At 43.8% G+C, this 20890-nt stretch overlaps 2 protein-coding genes across 5 annotated transcripts in view; one reads left to right on the forward strand and one right to left on the reverse strand.

The window, feature by feature from the left end:
• Positions 1-6837, reverse strand: part of SREK1IP1 (SREK1 interacting protein 1) — a 33040-nt gene extending 26203 nt beyond the window's left edge. Inside the window, exon 1 of the mRNA XM_077816926.1 lies at positions 6695-6837. Within this exon, the coding sequence (XP_077673052.1) occupies positions 6695-6707 (13 nt within the window). The 5' untranslated portion in view covers positions 6708-6837. The remainder of the gene's footprint in view (positions 1-6694) is intronic.
• A 136-nt stretch (positions 6838-6973) lies between these two features.
• CWC27 (CWC27 spliceosome associated cyclophilin) overlaps positions 6974-20890 on the forward strand; it is a 236417-nt gene continuing 222500 nt past the window's right edge. For 3 of the 4 annotated variants that reach the window (XM_077816922.1, XM_077816924.1, XM_077816925.1), the window contains exons 1-3: positions 6974-7162; positions 8605-8815; positions 13903-13999. In XM_077816922.1, the coding sequence (XP_077673048.1) occupies positions 8768-8815; positions 13903-13999 (145 nt within the window). In that variant the 5' untranslated portion in view covers positions 6974-7162; positions 8605-8767. The remainder of the gene's footprint in view (positions 7163-8604; positions 8816-13902; positions 14000-20890) is intronic. The other variant, XM_077816923.1, reaches the window with a different exon arrangement.

Genomic DNA, 20890 nt, shown 5'->3' on the forward strand with positions numbered 1-20890 from the left:
AATTTCCCAGTGTATTAAAGGACACTGACAAGTTATGCAATACAGGACATACATATTATGAAGCAGAGTTTTCTGCCAGTCTCATTTCCTAACACACATCTTTTTCAGACTCCCTAAATTCAGCAGGAGGATTCCCACTTCAGTGCACTAGTTGAGGTCTTCAGAAGTGCGACACTTGCCTAGAAGGATGGTGAGATGCAGCAAGCTGCAAGACCACAGGATTTAGGGATGGCAGAGAGGGAACAGACTGCTGAGGAGGCGGCAGTCTCTCATCCTTGTTTGTATGTGTATGGGCTGCATTGCTGGCCGCGGGCCCCTGAGTAATCAGCTGAGACAGCTCTGTTTGCTGATGTCTTGGTAAGGGCCATGTGGCTCTGACCCTTTTACCTTTGATCAGCCCTGCTGTTTGATGTCTCAGTAGTTAATTACTCCCTGGTAGCGATGGGTGTGGCTGAGCTAAGCAGGGAGACTTGAAAAAAAGTCACTTGCTAGGTGAACTCAAGAGCTGTGAACAGAGGTAGATAACATGATGGTTTTGGGAGGAGTTCAGAGGGGGACAGAGAATTTCCTTCCAGGTCCAGATCTATATTTGATTGCGCAGTGGCCAGGGTAACCAGGGTAGCCAGAACAGTGGGGGTAACCTACAATGGATGTGCCATATTTTCTTTCCTGCCTGAAGCTGGAACTTCCTGTGCATGAAGTGCAAGTTGGTGGCCATGCTGGAGAAAAAAAATATTATATTAGAAGGGCAAGTAGAGATACTACTGAGAATCAGAGAAGCTGAGGAGTTCCTAGACAACTAAGTTCAGGAAACATCAGTACCTCAGCTTCCTGGAAGAGACAAACTGGCCACCAAAGAGTCAGAGAGAGGAAGTCAGCAAGGCATAGCAGTTCTTAATGACCAAAAGCAGAAGTCAAGGTGGCTTTCTACACAGTTGGAGACCGACAAAGATGGGTAGGCTGCAGCCACCAGAGAGAAGTGGACCTAGGAGGAATTCCACACAGCTAGAAGTTTCCCATTGATACCAGGTCCTTAATGTGGAAACTGTGGAAGATCTCTCTGAAGATCTGGCTGGTCTATGGAACAGAGAGATGTACAGGACACACCTGTGGATGTGTGCTTGGCCCAACCTGTAAGAAAATCAAGCTTGCCCACAAGGAGATCTTCAACTGGCCAAGGAAGATTGATGATCTTTGTGGGGATTCTACAACAAGAAAAACAGAAAGGACATTCTGCCAAGGACTGACAGACAAAAGACGGCATGCTGCTTTCCCAGAGCCAAGAAATATCATGTCACACTAAGATTGGATAGGCTTCTGAAGTTGGTGGATAAGGATCCACTGGTGATAGTCTACATCAGCCCTAATGCCACTGTACTGTGGAATCTCTCACAGATAATAGAGGACTTCAGGGAACTCAGAACGGAGCTGAAGAAGGAGAATGTCCAAGTGATCTTCCGTCTTCCTTCACCAAAGGACATGGAGGATCTCCAAGAAGTCAAAAGATTCTGAAAGTGAACCTCTGACTAGGTAAGTGGTGGGGGTGTAGGGTTTTGACTTTGTGGAATATTGGTCCACTTATGGGGAGAATTGGCTGTACAGTTTGGATTGCCTTCATCTCAGTAGAAAGGGAACCATTTTTCTCAGGGACAGGCTGGCTACAGTAGTTAGGGGGGCGTTAAACTAATAACAAAAGGAGAGAACAAGAAGAGGGAAGAAATGGGCATTCATTTAGTACAAATCTGATATGCTGTGAACACAAATAATCAAGGAACCAAAGGACAAGAAGAGAAAAAAAAATCTTTAATTATGTATACGCCAATGCTAGGAACCTGAAATTGCTCATTTATGAACAAAAATTTGATCCAGTTGGTGCCAGAAACCTGATGGGAATATTTGCATAATTGGAATGCAAATATCAATGGTTATAATTTATTTAAGAAATATCAAGCGGGTAAAAGGGAAAGAGTAGTGGCACTCTGTCAAAAATGACATTATCTGTTTCCAAGACAATGAGAACTCAGAAGAAAGTGATCCATAAGCATTCAGAGTCAATGTCCTAAATATACCCTCATTTTGTGCTTTTAGTTAGTGTCTGCTACAGACCACCAAATCACACTAAGGAAGAGGGTGACCTGCTTGTTAAATACATATCTATAATATTTAGGAAAAAAAGTTGTATGATCATGGGGGCCTTAAGTTTGAGTGACATACAGAGGGCACACGCTGTCAGTATTAACACATCCTCAGAATTTCTAAATATTCTAGATGACAATTTCCTAACTCAAAAAGTATTGCATTCAACATGGGCAAATTCTACATTAGATCTCCTTTTTACAGATGAAGAGGAATTCATCACAGAACTAAAAATTAGTGGTAGCTTAGGTACAAGTGATTATGATTTGATCACATTTGTTACATGCAGGCAGAATAAAGTCCAAACCAGTAATATATGCACTTGGTGCTTTAAAAAGGAAAATTTCACAAAACTGAAAACAATTACGAGCCATATCAGCTGGGAGGAAGAATTTAATCACAAAAATGTGAATGATATTTGGGAATTTTTAAAGAACACTTTACCAGATGCCCCAAAAGGCACAATAATACAATCCAGAAAAACTGTACTGGTTAAAAAACTGACCTGTCTTAAAGGGGAAGTGAAGGGGGCTACAGAAAATAATAATAATAATAATGATAAAACAATATATAACAAATGAAAGAAAGGGGAAGTTAGCAATAATGAATATAAATCAGAAGCTATGAATTGTAGACAATTGATAAGGGAAGCAAATGGACACAAGGAGAAATCTAAGTCCAGCAGAGTTAAGTACAAAAAGGACGAGTTTTTAAAAGGTATATAAGAACATAAAGAACCCTAATAATGGTTTTGGACCATTACTAAATGGAATTGGTGGAATTATTATAATAACGCAGAAAAGGCAAAACTGTTCGACAAATATTTCTTTTCTGTATTTGGGGATAAGCCAGATGATTTAGTCATCTCATATGATGATTACACTCTTTCCATAAAGATCTCTCATGAGGATGTTAGACGGCAGCTATTAAAGTCAGACATTTTTAAATTAGTAGGTCCAGATAGCTTGCATCCAAGAGTTTCAGCTTTCACCTTTATTCAACTGCTCTTCTACTAAGAGCTAATTTTATTTCCATACTGAGAAAGCTTGGATACAGAGCTATTTATGCTCTACATTAAGCAGAGGCAGAGCTGGGTATCGTCTATATACTGTTGGCAATTCAGCCTGTACATTGTCACCAGCATTCCCAATGGTTTCACATAGACATAGAATAAGGTGAGAAAAATAACTGAACCTTGTGAGACACTGCAGACAGAGGCTATGGAGGTGGAGAAACAGTTGCCCATAACAAACCTTTGGATTCGGTTTGAGAGAAAGGACTGTAGTCATTTCAGGATATTTCTGTTCATCCCCACACTTAACTGGGCTGTAATAGGAGTACAGCAGACCCTCGCTAGAGCGTGTGTCGCTAGAGCGCGGATTCGCATATAGCGTGGTCGCGGTGATGGATCCCAAATTTAAATATTTAAATTGGGATCCATGGTAACGTGGCCCCTGCTATAACACGGTCCCTGCGTTAACGCGGTACCATGCATGGATCCCGAACCCCGCGTTCTACCGAGGGTCCGGTGTATTTGGTGGTGATGCAGAGAGACCCAGCAGAATTAGTACGGAATTATCTCCTTCCCTTGCCTATGATCAAGAAAAGATCATCCAAGAAGCCAAATGCTGTGTCTGCCTGTCTCTCTTTTTGAAACTCACGACTGGAGAAGATAGGAATTAATATGAGAATTGAAAGACGCATAAGGAACTGGTTAAAGGGGAGACTACAACTGGCCATAGCAAAAAAGAACTGTCAGGCTGCGGGAAGGTTACTAGTGGAGTTCCTCAAGGATCAGTCTTGACACCAATCTTATTCAACATTTTTATTAATGACCTTGGCACAAATGGGAGCGTGCTAATAAAATTTCCAGATGACACAAAGTTGGGAGATACTGCCAATATGGAGGAGCACTGGAACATCATACAAGAAGGGTGGATGATCTTGAAACTGGAGTAACAGTGTTACCCAGAATTTGACATTCCTTCAGTAACCCCAGAATGTGACAATACTGCCATCAGCCATCTTGTATGTTCAGTCACTGCTAGCTGAAAAAACAAACCCCACATGGCATAGCTAGGAATAATTTTGGCCCTGAGAGGCAAAGACGTGCAGCTGCATGTTTGCAGTTCTACTAATAAGAATGGGAGGACGGAACAGGGAGTTAGTGAAAATAGAAGGAATGTTTGGACAGCTGACCTTGGTTTTAAGTGCCTCTGACACGTACGTTTTATTGTTATGACTAGAAATGCTTTGATACGAGATAATGAGTAGTTTGCTGAAATTATGAGAATTGGTGACCCTTTAGGGGTTACTATGGTGACCCACTAGGAGTCACTGTAAGTTATGTGCTTTGTTTAAAGTTAGCTATAAAATATTAGGTGAAAGAATATGCTTTGGATCAGTCTGAGGAAGCTTTTTCTTTGGGCAAGGATCTGACACCTAAGATCTCCAGCAGCTAGATGGAAGAAGGGCCCCAGGAAGGCTGGCTGTTGATTCCTCAAAACCATCTTAAACTTTGGTAAATATAAAGGTTTAGTATGGTCTGAAGCTACTGCTACAGCATGTGCGTGCATGCACATGTGCTTGAGACCTAATAAAAAAAGCAGTTTTAGGTAAAAACACTCTTGTTTGTGCCAATCATTGATCAGATGGAGGAGCTGTGTCCCCATTGATTTATTCCTGATACCGCCTGCAAAGAAACAGTTAAGTTATCACTGCTTTGGGTTCTGAAAACCCTGTGTAACAATAGCAACAGGATGAAATTTAATAGTGCAAAGTGCAAGCTCACGCACCTAGGAACTAACAACAAGATTTTTTTCTATAAGCCGGGGACATATCAGTTGGAAATGACAGAGGAGGAAAGCGACCTTGGAGTTTTGGTCAGTTACAGGATGACCATAAGCCACCAATGTGATGTGGCCATCAAAAAAGCTAATGCAATCCTAGGATGCATCAGGTAAGGTATTTACAGTAGATATAAGGAAATGTTATTACCTAGTTACAAACCACTGGTGAGACCTCATCTGTAATACTTAAGAAAGATGAATTCAAACCAGAACAGGGGCGGAAAAAGGCTGCTATAGTGATCAGAGGAACAAAGAACATACTTTCCAAGGGGAGACTTAGGGTATGTCCACATAGCAAAAAAAAAAACCCCTGGCTGACCCACGACAGCCAACTTGGGCTCGGGGGTTTGGGCTGTGGGACTGTTTCATTGCTGTGCAGACTTCTGGGCTTGGGCTGGTGCCCAAGCTCTGGGACCCTCCCACCCTGCAGGGCCCTAGAACCTGGGCTCCAGACTGAGCCCAGAAACCTACACAGCAATGAAACAGCCTTGCAGCCTCAGTCAGCTGGCACGGACATACTTTGCTGCAGACAGACTCTTAAGGAGCTTGACTTGTTTAGCCTAACCAAATGAAGGCTGAGGGGAGATACAACTGCTCTCTATAAACACATCAGAGGAATAAAAAGGGAGAGGAACTATTTAAATTAGGAGCTAATGATGATACAAGAACAAATGGCTATAATCTGTCCATCAACCAGTTTAGGCTTGAAATTAAACAAAGATTTCTAACTATCAGAATGAGGTTCTGGAATAGCTTTCCAAGGGAAGCAGTGAAGGCAAGGTTTCAAGACACAGCTTGATAAGTTTATGGAGGGGATGCTATGATGAAATTGCCTATAATGGCATGTGGCCCATCTACAACTCCTAGTAGCAAATATCTCCACTCCAGTAGCCAGAGATTGGCCATTAGATGGGGAGGGCTGTGAGTTACTATAGCATATTTCCCTCCCAGTTATCTAGCTGGTGTGTTTCATGAACACACTCAGGGTCTAACGGGTTGCCATATTTGCGATCAGAAAGGAGGTTTCTGCGACACCAGACTTCAGATTTTCACCTTCCTCTGCAGCATGGGGCTCAGGCCGCTTGTAGGGCCACACTACTATAAATGGTGGATTCTTTGTAATTTGAAGTCTTTAAATCATGATTCAAGGGGTTCAGTAATTTAGCCAGATTATGGGTTTATTACAGGAGTGGGCGGGTGAGATTCTGTAGCCTGCAATGTGCATGCCAGACTAGATGATCATGATGAGCCTTTCTGACCTTAACCTATCAGTATAAAAACCACTTTTCCATACCATGAAATCTGGGTTTCTTTCCTTCTGTCTGTTTTGCTTTGTGACCACTTCCCCTCCAGGCTGATACGCGGTCCCCATTCGTATGGGACCCCACTTTCTGGCTCTTTTAAAGCTTCACTTTGTGTTCTCACCCTGGGCACCGTTTTGTAGGATTGCCCCACCTGGCCTGGTCTCCCACCTGGCCTGAGCGGGGCACCTTCCCCTCCGCCCTCTGCTCTTTACTCACTCTCCCAGGAGGGGTCCTGCCCCCTTCAAGTAAGGGCGACCGGATGTTTCACTATGGGGCGCCCGCACCGCCACTGCGGGGAGCCGACGGCCCCGGGCAGCCAGGCTCCCTTCCTTGCCTCCCGCGCCAGGTGTCTCAAGGGTCTCCTCGGGCGCCCACTCCCCCCCGCCGCCAGGACGGGCCCCTCACCTGGCAGCGCCATGGAGCCAAGGGCCCAGCAGCGTCTCCCCGAGCTGAGCCGAACACAGGCGGCGGCGCTTCCCGGCCGGACGCCTTTGGGCCGCGCACTCCGGGCTGCACCATTAGACAGGGAGAAGAGGGGTGAGTGAAATCACCCCGGCGACGGGGCGAGGCGGAGGAGCCGGGTCAGCATCAGGATTAGGAGGCGCGACGGAGGCGGCGCGTTTCTCAGCGATTGTCCGGCGGCTCCGCGCTCGGCCTCTCGTCCCGGCTGCCTCCCCCCGCGCCGCAGCGCCGGATCCCGGAGTCCAACATGGCGGGAGGTTCGCGGGGCTAGTTGGGGCTTCCGCAGCGCCGGGACTGGAGCGAAAGCGGAGGCGGGTCCGTCCTCGCGGCGCCCCCTCTCCTCAGCCCTAGCCCACCCCCGCCGCCAGCATGAGCAACATCTACATCCAGGAGCCTCCGACCAACGGCAAGGTGAGCCGCGCGCCGGGGACGCGTGAGGTGGGATGGGGGCGAGGGACCAGCGTGTGAGGCTGGGAAGGGCGAAGGGAGCCAGGAGCGAGAGGGGCAGCTCCGCTGACCATCATCCGCACCCCCGTTATAAAAATGGTTCCCGCGCCGCTGTGCTACACTTCTTGGCAGGTGCGAGTTACGTTAGCGAGCAAGAAGGTTTTCAATTGAATCTATATTAGCTCTTTTATTATACCGTGGAGAGACAAAAGGTCACGTGGTGTCTATGACCCTAAAACAGCACCCAGGTACAAGTACCTGTCCCCACCCTGGACAGGTACTTGTACCTGGTTAGCGGACAGTGGCCTCCGTCAGCAGATAGCTCCTGTACCTGCAGGCTTGGCCGCTTGCTTCGGCGCTGCGCATACTCCCCAGGAGTGTTCGGGTCGATGCAAAGTGCCTACACCGAGGATAGGTATCCCAGCCTGCAAACCGCTACTGTCTAGCTCAGGGGTTCTCAACATTTTTCTTTCTGAGCCCCTTCTCCCATGCTATAAAAACTACAACCTACTTGTGCCAAAACAATTGGTTTTCTGCATATAAAAGCTAGGGCCAGCGTTAGGGGGTAGCACACAGGGCAATTGCCTCGGGCCCCATGCCCCAGAAGACCTGCAAAGCTAGGTTGTTCAGGCTTCGGCTTCAGCCCCATGTGGTGGCTTTTCAGCTTTCTGCCCTGGGCCCCAGCGAGTCTAATGCTGGCCCTGCTTGGCAGACCCCCTGAAACCTGCTCAGGTCCCTGCAGCGGGACCTGGAGCCATGGTTGAGAACCACTATTCTAGCGCAATGCCTTTTGGGAAGTTTTCTCCTGTGGTGGGATAGAAATAGCTCACCCAGTGATCTCTGGAAGCTGAGTCAAGTTCCCAGCATGTAACTTAGAATAATAGGGTTAGAAGGGACCACAAGGGTCATCTAGTCTAACCCCTTGCCAAGAGGCAGGATTTGTTGTGGCTAAACCAGCCAAGGTAGATGGCTCTCCAGCCTCCTTTTGAAAATCTCTAGTGAAGGAGCTTCCAAAACCTCCTGAGGTAGTCTATTCTATTGTTCTACTGTTCTTATGGTTATGAAGTTTTATCTGAGATTTAATCTAATTTAAACTTTCTCCATCCCATAATGTCATCCCTATTCCATAATTTTTGTGCTATTTTTTTAAAAAAATCCCAAAAGCCTGCATAGTATTTGTAGCTGCCTGCCATCTCTGACAGAAGCATGGAGCCTGCAGAGCTCTGCGCTATTGTCATGAACCTTGCAAATACAAAACGCATAATCCTCTGGTTATGAGTAGAGCTGCAGGAAGAACCACAACAACAGGGGATATGGTGATTTATTTGAGGAGCGACTGCTGAGGGACATAACAAAACACAATTCAAGGTTATTGATGGATCACTGCATCAGTGCTCATTTCTCAGGCCCAGATTGGTGGGATCACATCACAGAGCAGGTTTGGGACAACGAGCAGAGGCTGCACGACTTCCAGATGCAAAAGGTTGCCTTCTTGGATCTATGTGTCAACCTCACTCCAGCTCTCCAGTGCAGGGACACCAGAATGAGAGCTTTGCTGGCAGCTGAGAAATGAGTGGCAATCCCACTGTGGAACCTTGTGATGTCATATTGCTACCGGTCAGTGGGAAATCATTTTGGAGTTGGAAAATCTACAGCAGGGACTGTTGTCATGCAAGTATGTGGGGCCATTAATCGTATTCTGCTGCACAGGACTGTGACTCTCAGTTATACAGAGGACATAATGCATGGATTTGCAGCAGTGGGGTTCCCAAGCTGTAATGGGTGATAAGCAGCACACACATCCCTATATTGGTACCAGCTCACCTTGCCATAGAGTATATCAATAGAAAAGACTACTTTTTTGTGGATTATGCAAGCTGATCACTAGGCATGCTTCACTGATATCGATGTGGGTGGGGAGGGAGAAGTGCATGATGCTTGCATCTTTAAGAACCGGACTGTTCAGAAAGCTGCAAGCAGGGACATTCTATCCTGACTATAAGGTTACCATTTGCAATATTAAAATGTCCATAGTGATTCTGGGGGACCCAGCCTGTCCCTTGTTCCACTGCTCATGAAGCCATATGCCAACCACCTCAACAGCACTAACGAAAGGTTCAGCTATCAGCTCAACAGATACAGAATGACCATTGAATCTGCTTTTCGTAGATTGAAGGGATGCTGGCAGTATTTATCCACAAAATTGCATCTCAGTGAGAATGATATTCCAATGGTTATAGCTGCCTGTTGTGTCTTGCATAATATCTGCAAATGGGGAAAAGCTACCTCCGGGGTGGAGGACAGAGGTGGAGCAGCCAGACACAGGGGCTATTACAAGAGCTCAACTTGGAGCTGTGTGGTTGAGGGAGAGCTTGAAAGAGCCTGTTAATGGCCAACTACAGTAATGTGCTGTACTGGAGTGTGCTCTGGCCCTGAAGTTCTAGGGCCTTTTAGGAATTCTATACAGCTAGTTATACATTTATAAATATTACACCATGTCTTGTAGTGAACCTATGAATTATGAGGTGCTTGCTGTACATATATAATTATGTAGTATTACACTGTGTATTTCACTGAACCTGTGAGTTCTGTGATACAGTACAATTACAAGTAGTGTGTTTTGAGTACTGCTATATATTCTGCCTTATGTTTTGTGAACTAATAAAGATGTTTGTTTTAAAAAACTGTATTGTGTAGCAAAAACTGCCAAAATCCAATGCTGAAATTAAAAAAATAAAGCATGAAACTTTAAAATTAGACAGAAAACATCCCTGTCCCTTTCATTACACAAATGAAACTCCTGGGGGAATTCTGTACTCCTGGGGGAACTCTGCAACAAAAAATTAAAAATTCTGCACCTAATATTTTAAAATTCTGCATATTTTATTTGTCAAAATAACATAAGCACACCAGTTTCAATTATTTTTGGTCATTTATTTCAAAATACCTGTCAGCACGTATGTCTATAACAATACAGACAACAAAAAAGATTCAGGAAATGTTTTTTGACAAATAGATTCCTTATTAGGCATATTAATAAAGAACTCTGAGTAATAATTCATTTAAACTACTATACAGAACCGTATTTCCCACACCCCGCAGAAGCAGTGCAAAGGCTTGGGGGAGTCAGGGGTAATGGAGGAGTTGAGGGAGAGGAAGTTAATTGCTGAGAAGGAGCCTGGGTGTGAACTTGGAGTGTTGTTGGGTATGGGTGGGAAAAGTATGAAACAGTGGGGTTTTTTTTGTGGGGGGGGGTAGTTAGGGAGCTTTCCCCTATGCAGACCCTCGTTGACCGCTAGCCCCTCCTGTTCAGTCAGACACATCTGCCCCATCCCCTGTCCCCATGTATCTTTGTACCCCCACCCACCCACTCCCCTGTCCCTATGAGTCTGTGTCTCTGTGTCCCCACTCAGCCACCTTCTGTCCCTTTACAGCTCTGCACCCCCTCCCCATCACCACGTGGCCTGCGCCTACCTCCCCACTGTGATCCTGCACCTCCACTCCCATTCAGCTCCTGCCTCAGTCTGTCCTCCCCCACTAGCCCTGATGAGCCCCTGTCTGATCCTCCCAGCACCTCATGTCTGTATTCCCATAGCCCCCGTCTCCTGACCTGGCCTGACAGTCACTGCGAAGAAGGCAAGCTCTTTCTCTTCTGTAGCTGGCTGGGAGCTGCTGCTGTTCTTGTGCCACAGTTCCCTCTGGTGGGCAAAAGGTGGAACTGCAGAAACATTTTGGCAGAAGCTTTTTTCTGTGCAAAACACTTAAAATATGCATGGCTCATTAATTATGTATGCGCGCAGTAGCACAGAATTCCCCCAGGAGTAATTTTGGCTACACATACACCAACTGTCTCTCTTTCAGGTCAGTGTATGTGAAGCTGTGGTTGTCCTTATTGTCTCCCCAGTGCTGAGTTGGTAGGAGTAGGGATGTGATTCATGGTGCCACGTGGAATGTGGTGGGGGTGTAGAGAGCTGCTACGCTAGTTCTCAGATGATTGCAAAGGGTGGTGAGTCCTTGATTGTTGGACCTGTAGATCAAGAGTCTACATCATGTGTGTTTGCTGCATGAGAAATCGCTCCTCCCCAACCCCCCACCAATATCCTGCTGCATCTCCCTTTCCTTTTCTTGCTGAGACTCATTGGCCTTCCTCCAGTCAGCTCTTTCCTTTGCCATATTGTCTGCCATATTTACCTTCCAGGCCCCTTGTTTGTGATCCGATGCAGAACTGGCTTGTAGGATCTCGCTGAACGTGTCTTTCCTAGTCCTCTTCTTTTTCCTCCTTATCATGATCAGGCATTCTGCAGGTGTGGAGGGGGTACCCCTCAAGGCTTCAGTGGAAAGCCACAGGTAAAACAGATGTATCATTGGATTTACAGTCTCAACAAAAAGGAAAGGATAAGTCTCAAAACTCCCTTCCCTTATTCCCATAAAATTTTTTAATAAGTAATGCTTATTGATACTTTAGCTTTGGCGTGCACAGCACCACTCTCCAGCCCCAGCCAGGGTGAGTATGGCTTGCCAGAGATGAAGGGAGGAGAATGAGGAGGGACTTAAGATTTTTGGTTGCATGAAGCAATAAAATGGTGGCCCTTATTTTCATAGGACAGTGGCACTGGGTACTGGCACTATTTTCAATAGGTGGTAGTGATTTTAACTGATATCTCCCTTCTGAGAGAGGACAAAGGCATAAAGAACACAGCCGCTGCTGGTGTTCTGAAGCTGCCCGGGCCTGTGTCTCACTAGCCAGTTGACTGCAGTGGTGCCTGCTGAAGTCATCGTGGAGTGGTATAGGAAAGTGTCCTATCATGGAAGAAGAAATAAGGCTTCTATCTCTAAAAACCTTTGAGAGAGGATTGCAGAGCATCTCCATGAAAGTTTTATCGAGTTCTCTCAGGGGGGAGGGATAGCTCAGTGGTTTGAGCATTGGCCTGCTAAACCTAGGGTTGTGAGTTTAATCCTTGAGGGGGCCATTTAGGGATCGGAGCAAAAAATTGGAAATTGGTCCTGCTTTGAGCAGGGGGTTGGACTAGATGACCTCCTGAGGTCCCTTCCAACGCTGATATTCTATGAGAAGGATACACGGGACATCCCTACATACTTCAACAGATTGCTCCGCATGCCCACCCTCTGCCTTTCCTTACATGGGAATAAAAAGGAGATAACAAGGTCACATTTATTTGTTGTATCGCTCCCACTTGTCATGTGAACAAAACAATGAAAAGTTGATACCTGTGTCCTGTTTACTTGGGACTGGGCTGGACACAATCTTTAAATTTAACATTGTAAGGAAAAATGCATGCGCACATTTACCTGAGGTTTCGTCCCCTTCATAAGGCTCATTCTGATGGGACTGACTAGGTTGTGGTAGAGTCTCAAACAGGTCCTGGCTTGTGGCATAGCTGGACACCCTTGCCATATGTCCTCTCCTCCTTTCTCCCCTGTTTACGGCAGGGGTCACTGTTGCAGACTGTTCCAAGGTATCCATGGTTTCCTGTGGAGTGCTGGTGGCGTCTCTGCCAAGAATGGCATGCAGCTTGTAAAAGTGATAGGTCTGTGGTGCATAGGTGAAAAATCAGGATGGGGGTGGGGAGTGATAGGCATCTATATGAGAAAAAGCCTCAAATGTTGGGACTGTCTCCATAAAATCGGGACAGCTGGTTACCCTAGTGGCTGGCGTAGCACCAGATCAATTGTTGGCCTATGTGACCTTGTAGTATGCCTGCCTCAGTTCCTTCCCTTTCAAGCAGTACTGCTGCTAATCCCTATTTTATCCCTTCACCTGTGTCCCCTGTGCAGTCTTTTTGTAGATGTCCACGTTCCTTGCACAGCCTCTTCTCTCTATAGGCCCAGGAGATGCAAGGCCTCCTGTGTATTCCAGGTGGGAACACATTTAGTATGTGGAGCCAGCATGGTTGTCAGTAGGGCAGTTGCACACAACAAGGGAGAGCTGCTAGGTGTGCTCACCAAGGTGGGCAATCGGGCAAAGCCATTTAAAAAATAAAAGGGGGTGACTTCCAGTCCTTGTGACCTCTGGGCAGTAGAGTTCACAACTGTGACTAGTGTGGTCACTGTTGCAGGGAATGGGGCATTGCGGGACAGTTGCTGGAGGACCGTTAGGGTTAGCGTATCTTGATGCAGTGTCAGATTCACTGTGTTAACCTCTGTAGGTCGACTGTGGCGCCAGGCCATTTGAGGAGATGGTTTTACTGCTTCACAGTTATGAGCTGCTTACATTGGCCAGAGGAAAAATATTGAGTGTAGGCACATGTACAAATAGGTTGACAAAAGGTAGATTACATCGACCTAACTTTATAGTGTAGACTGGGCCTAATTTTACTATACTCCTGGTAGTAAAGTTATGCAAATGTATAAGTGTTTGCAGGATCTGGGCTTAAATGGACAAGATAGACAAAGGCGGGAAGGGAAAGGAAAGAAATGCAGAGAGTTGAAGAAACTTGCCCAATGTAACACAGTGGGCCATTGGTAATAAAGTCTTACAAAAACTATTCTTTGACTTGTGTATCAGACAAACTGTAGGACAAATAGCTGCCACTGAAAACCAGACCAACTTCCTAATTTTGTTCTTCATCCTAAAATTGGATGAAGAATTTTTTTACTTGTGACTGTATTATTTGATCAGAGACTTCACCTGTAAATGTTTAAGTGCAGTAAGACTAAACAGTGTATTTTCATATATTTTATAGGTTTTACTGAAAACGACAGCTGGAGATATTGACATAGAGCTATGGTCAAAAGAAGCACCAAAAGCATGCCGAAATTTCGTCCAGCTTTGTATGGAAGGTAATGATTGAGTTGGACAGTAGTTGTTGTTAATATTATTAAGTGTACAGTATTGGTGACTTCTTCCATTTTATGCTTTTTCATAAAACAGGAATCACAGGAATAGTACACTAATGTCCACGGGAATTGACATTAAGATATAGCTACCAGTGTGCAGGAAAACTAGAAGTGTTGAGAAATACGTTTTTCAAAGCTATAGAAAGAGACCTTAGACAAAGAATTTTAAAAAGCATTTTAAATATGTTTCTCAGATCCAATAGATGGCAGGTTATTACTGAACTACAATACATGAGAGACTTAAGAGGACTTACTATGTGGGTATTTTGTAATGTGTAACTATGTTCTTCAGTAAACTCATGAAATGATAGCCAAGCGGTCCAAGGAAGTCTCTTGAAAAATTACTTTGTGCATCACTCTCCTTTCCCTGCCTATGACTTCCTGTTTTCTTTCAAAAACATCTGGGGATTTTTAATATTTCATTGTGCTGCCATTTCAGAGTGGTGGGAGCTCTGTAATCCAGATCAAAGAAATGGGGTTTGGGGATTAAACTATCTGCCTTGGGAAAATCACACCATGGGAGGATGAAGGAGCTTGTAGCTACACAGGTTTCAGAGTAACAGCCGTGTTAGTCTGTATTCGCAAAAAGAAAAGGAGTACTTGTGGCACCTTAGAGACTAACCAATTTATTTGAGCATAAGCTTTCGTGAGCTACGGCTCACTTCATCGGATGCATACTGTGGAAAGTGTAGAAGATCTTTTATACACACAAAGCATGAAAAAATACCTCCCCCCCCACCCCACTCTCCTGCTGGCAATAGCTTATCTAAAGTGATCACTCTCCTTACAACGTGAATGATGATCAAGTTGGGCCATTTCCAGCACAAATCCAGGGTTTAACAAGAACGTCTGGGGGGGAGGGGGTTAGGAAAAAACAAGGGGAAATAGGTTACCTTGCATAATGACTTAGCCACTCCCAGTCTCTATTCAAGCCTAAGTTAATTGTATCCAATTTGCAAATGAATTCCAATTCAACAGTTTCTCGCTGGAGTCTGGATTTGAAGTTATTTTGTTGAAGAATTGCAACTTTCATGTCTGTAATCGCGTGACCAGAGAGATTGAAGTGTTCTCCGACTGGTTTATGAATGTTATAATTCTTGACATCTGATTTGTGTCCATTTATTCTTTTACGTAGAGACTGTCCCGTTTGACCAATGTACATGGTAGAGGGGCATTGCTGGCACATGATGGCATATATCACATTGGTGGATGTGCAGATGAACGAGCCTCTAATAGTGTGGCTGATGTTATTAGGCCCTGTGATGGTGTCCCCTGAATAGATATGTGGGCACAGTTGGCAACGGGCTTTGTTGCAAGGATAGGTTCCTGGGTTAGTGGTTCTGTTGTGTGGTATGTGGTTGCTGGTGAGTATTTGCTTCAGGTTGGGGGGGTGTCTGTAGGCAAGGACTGGCCTGTCTCCCAGGATTTGTGAGAGTGTTGGGTCATCCTTCAGGATAGGTTGTAGATCCTTAATCATGTGTTGGAGGGGTTTTAGTTGGGGGCTGAATGTGACGGCTAGTGGCGTTCTGTTATTTTCTTTGCTAGGCCTGTCCTGTAGTAGGTGACTTCTGGGTACTCTTCTGGCTCTCTCAATCTGTTTCTTCACTTCTGCAGGTGGGTATTGTAATTGTAAGAATGCTTGATAGAGATCTTGTAAGTGTTTGTCTCTGTCTGAGGGGTTGGAGCAAATGCGGTTGTATCGCAGAGCTTGGCTGTAGACGATGGATCGTGTGGTGTGGTCAGGGTGAAAGCTGGAGGCATGTAGGTAGGAATAGCGGTCAGTAGGTTTCCGGTATAGGGTGGTGTTTATGTGACCATCGTTTATTAGCACTGTAGTGTCCAGGAAGTGGATCTCTTGTGTGGACTGGACCAGGCTGAGGTTGATGGTGGGATGGAAATTGTTGAAATCCTGGTGGAATTCCTCAAGTGCTTCTTTTCCATGAGTCCAGATGATGAAGATGTCATCAATATGGCGCAAGTAGAGTAGGGGCGTTAGGGGACGAGAGCTGAGGAAGCGTTGTTTTAAGTCAGCCATAAAAATGTTGGCATACTGTGGGGCCATGCAGGTACCCATAGCAGTGCCGCTGATCTGAAGATATACATTGTCCTCAAATGTAAAATAGTTATGGGTAAGGACAAAGTCACAAAGTTCAGCCACCAGGTTTGCCGTGACATTATCGGGGATAGTGTTCTTGACAGCTTGTAGTCCATTTTTGTGCGGAATGTTGGTGTAGAGGGCTTCTACATCCATAGTGGCCAGCAGGAGAGTGGGGTGGGGGGAGGTATTTTTTCATGCTTTGTGTGTATAAAAGATCTTCTACACTTTCCACAGTATGCATCCGATGAAGTGAGCTGTAGCTCACGAAAGCTTATGCTCAAATAAATTGGTTAGTCTCTAAGGTGCCACAAGTACTCCTTTTCTTTTAGCTACACAGTATTTCCAGCTGGTGCCACTAGCCCTTTTATGTATCTTTTAGGGGTAAGGTACCTCAAGACCCTTTCTGATGTGTACCATTTCTTGTAGATATCCTCTGTACAGGAGATTTTCAGTCCTGTCTTGTGCTTCCAGCATAAATCAAATCCATCATTTCTTGTACTGCTAGAACATATCTGTTTGAAAGGCATTCAGCCCTGGTATAAAGACTTCAAGTGATGGAGTCCCTTGATAAGTTGTTCCGATGATCAGTTACCCTAAATATTTTTTTTAGTCTGAATTTGTCTAGTTTCCACTTCCAGCCATTGGATCTCATTATGCCAGTGTCTGTCTGCTCAATTAAAGAGCTTTCTACTGTTGGAAATCTTCTTCCCTTGTAGGTACTTATAGATGATGATGATCAAGTCACCTCTCAGTCTTCTCTTGGACAATCTGAATAGATTGAGCTTCTTACATTTTTAGCTGTAAGGCAAATTATTCAGACTTCAAATCATTCTTGTAGCTGTTTTCTGAGCTCTTTCCAATTTGTCAATATTGTTTTTGAAACTTAGACACCAGAACTGAACTCAGTACTCTAGTAATAATCTCACTAATGCCATATGCAGAGGTAACACCAACTCCTACTTGATAATCCCCTGTTTATATATACAAAGATTGCTTTAACCCTCTTAAGAGCTGCATTACAGTGGGAGCTCATGATTGTTTGGTTATCCACCATGAGCTTGAAGTCCTTTTCAGTCACTGTTTTCTGGATACAGTCCGTCCCCCGGATGGAGGACTATATTCAGAGGCCTAAGCCATGCACCAAGGAGACGCCAGTCCCTCATGAAACCATGCCCAGATGAGACTATTATAGCAGTGAATTCCACATTTGTTGATGCTCCAAGCACTAAAAAGAGCACTGTGCTCCGTGAGTTAAGGCAGTGACCCATGAAAAAGGTAATGTCTTTGTGCTTCAGAGATTGACATTGTCTTTTTCATGGGTCTCTGCCTTAGCTCAAGGAGCACAGTGCTTTAATTTGTCATAATTAACACTATCTTTATCCTCCTAGTCAGCAACCCAGAAGCTATTTTTAATTCCCTCACCTCCATATTTATGCTTTGTCCAAATCCTGCCACTTCTTCCTCCCTGGCTTCCTGTCTGAGCCTTCAACACTGTCTAGACATCAAAAGCTCTTGTCCAAGTCTGGATCACCTCCCATCTTGATTTACTCCCAGGCATCTCCTTATCTTCCTGGCTTCAGTCCCTTCCTATGATATATATGTTGTCGTCCCCAATGAAACCCTCCATACACTTGCCTTTCTCCAGGCATCAAGTTCAAGTTTCTTGTCAGTTTCTTGATGGGCCTAAATAAATCTGTTCCTCCTTAGTTATCCACTCATCTCATTGTGTTGCTCCAATGGGCTTTGCTAATAATGCCTGCTATGGATACTCATTTATCCTACAAATGCCTCCAGGTGTTACAGATGGAATGCCTTCCTTGAAATCATCTGAAAGGCAAATACAATTCTCCTTTTAAGACCCACCACTGCTGTGATGCTTACAAGAAAATAAGTAATTATTAACATTTAGATTAATAGTTTTTAAGGCCAGGAGGACCATTATGACTATCTAATTTGACTTCTTTATTAACACAAGAGAAGGAACCTCACCTAGTGATTTCTGCATCAGGTCCATAACTTCTGTTATGCATATCTTTTAAACTGACAACCAGTCTGTATATAAGAATATTTAGGTTTAGGGGCAGATGAGGATAGTTTTTGTTTTTAATTTTTAGGAAAAAACCCCACCCACCTTCTAGCCTATGTTGCTGCATCATTTTATTAGGTTTTTCATCTTCCTTCCCCCTTCTCTCCCTGGCCCTTCTATTGGTTGTTTGTTAGTTTTGAATTTATCTCTTTAAGGCAACAGCTGTCTTCCTATTTGTTTGTTCAGCACCTTGAACATTGCCAAAATATAAATAGCGAGAGGGACTTCTCAAGAAACATAAATTGGCCAAAAGCTGTGACGTAACAATTTTACACTGATAATTAATTTTGAATATCTGATTTATGGCACCCAGTTTACAACACTATCCTAAACACACAGAGTGCTGGAATAGTGTATAACTATGTCATAATGATGAGGCTTGCTAGGAAGGGAGCAAAAGTTCACATTTTACATGAGATTATTAGAGAAAGAGTAAAGTTTGTTTTCAGTAGTCAGAATAACAACATTACTAATATGGTGAAAAAATGTTTGAAATATATGAAGACTTCTTGAACTTGGCTTATTTTAAATGGAAATATCTCTGTCTACAGTATAAAATTTGTAAGTCCTCCATTGTCTTAAAACATCATGTTTTTTTAATTGACCTGCTACATATGTCAAGCAGAGTTAAATTTTCACCTCCCAGAAGCTGTTTTGATTTCCCTATAATAAAACCAAGAAGCACAATAGACTCAGTGTTTCAGAGTCTGATTGGAGCACCATATAAGGTGAAACTGATGAATACTTGTCAGTGTTGGTGTGTAGCCAATACCATTGTTTGGCCATACTAAATTATAGGTGTATATGAAAAGCTTTGGTCATAGAGAGAGAAGAAAAGAATGAAAGGAGGAAAAACCTTCCATGCTCAAAGTGTGAGAGTAGAACCCTGTTCTGTCAATTTAAGAACTTTTATACTCTAACAGCTTATCTATCACGGAACGGTGGCCGTTAATTTAGCAATATTGGCAACATGCCTTCTCATGTTCTTGGTTTATTTTTTTAACCCAGCTGTCTTTATTTCCAGTCATTTACGTGATAGTGGTGTTATACTTAATTTCTTGAACACTTGATAACTGACAATAGGAAATTATTGGCACGGAAAAACCCAGCATTGTGACAAATAATGTGAAGTATGCAGTTTATTTTTTCTCACATTTATTGATATAGCTTGTATGTAGTTTTTAGCTCCATTAATTCACATAAACTAATCTTCAGGTTAGGAAATTAAGAATTACCCCACAACTTTGATTGTGTGGTGGTTGGTGGAAATATCGTGCTAGAATATTCCTACTAAGTTAAGCTCCTGATGATTATATTAGAGCAGAAGTCTAAAAAATAAGGAGATACTATAGAATAAACACAGACACATTGGACTTAATTCTCCTTTTATGCTGATCTTCGTCAGTAATAACTCAAAGTTCTTGGTAAAAGGAGTATACAGGACAGGAGAACCAGGTCTGTTAAGACTATCTGGGAGATGACTTCTTTTATTTCCAGCGTGTATCTATTAATATTATCCTTTTAATGACATGCAATGCCTTCAAGTGTACAGCAACACAGAAAACTGTTCTGTATTGTATATTAGTGTGTTTAATTTTGACACAATTGTCTTGAAAATTTTAAGATGTTTACCTGATCACACATTTTATGGTACTTCCCAGTTCATATAAATGGGATATTTTATCATTGAAAATTGAAACAGAAGTTGAAAATCAACAAAATACCAGTCTTTGAGTCAAAACTCAAGTTCTAACTTCTGTACACATAATGATATCTAGCCCCAGATCTCAAAGCACTTCATAAATGTGGTCAGTATCACTATTATCAGATGGGAGAAACTGAGACACAGGGCAGCAAAGTGATTTACTCAGCAGGCTAGTTGTAGAGCCAGGAATAGGTTCCCTGAGTCCCACTTTAGTGTTTCAGAGTAGCAGCCGTGTTAGTCCGCAAAAAGAAAAGGAGGACTTGTGGTACATTAGAGACTAACAAATTTATTAGAGCATAAGCTTTTGTGAGCTACAGCTCACTTCATCGGATGCATTCAGTGGAAAATACAGTGGGGAGATTTATATACACAGAGAACATGAAACAATGGGTGTTACCATACATACTGTAACGAGAGTGATCAGGTAAGGTGAGCTATTACCAGCAGGAGAGCGCGGGGGGAGGGGGGTGGAACCTTTTGTAGTGATAATCAAGGTGGGTCATTTCTAGCAGTTGACAAGAACGTCTGAGGAACAGCGTGGGGGGAGGAGGGGAGGAATAAACATGGGGAAATAGTTTTACTTTGCATAATGACCCATCCACTCCCAGTCTTTATTCAAGCCTAAGTTAATTGTATTCAGTTTGCAAATTAATTCCAATTCAGCAGTCTCTCGTTGGAGTCTGTTTTTGAAGTTTTTTTGTTGAAGAATTGCCACTTTTAGGTCTGTATTCAAGTGACCAGAGAGATTCAAGTGTTCTCCAACTGGTTTTTGAATGTTATAATTCTTGATGTCTGATTTGTGTCCATTGATTCTTTTACGTAGAGACTGTCCAGTTTGGCCAGTGTACATGGCAGAGGGGCATGGCTGGCACATGATGGCATATATCACATTGGTAGATGTGCAGGTGAATGAGCCTCTGATATTGTGGCTGATGTGATTAGACC

Source organism: Eretmochelys imbricata, chromosome 5, assembly GCF_965152235.1.
Source record: "Eretmochelys imbricata isolate rEreImb1 chromosome 5, rEreImb1.hap1, whole genome shotgun sequence".
In the NCBI taxonomy this organism is placed as follows: domain Eukaryota; kingdom Metazoa; phylum Chordata; order Testudines; family Cheloniidae; genus Eretmochelys; species Eretmochelys imbricata.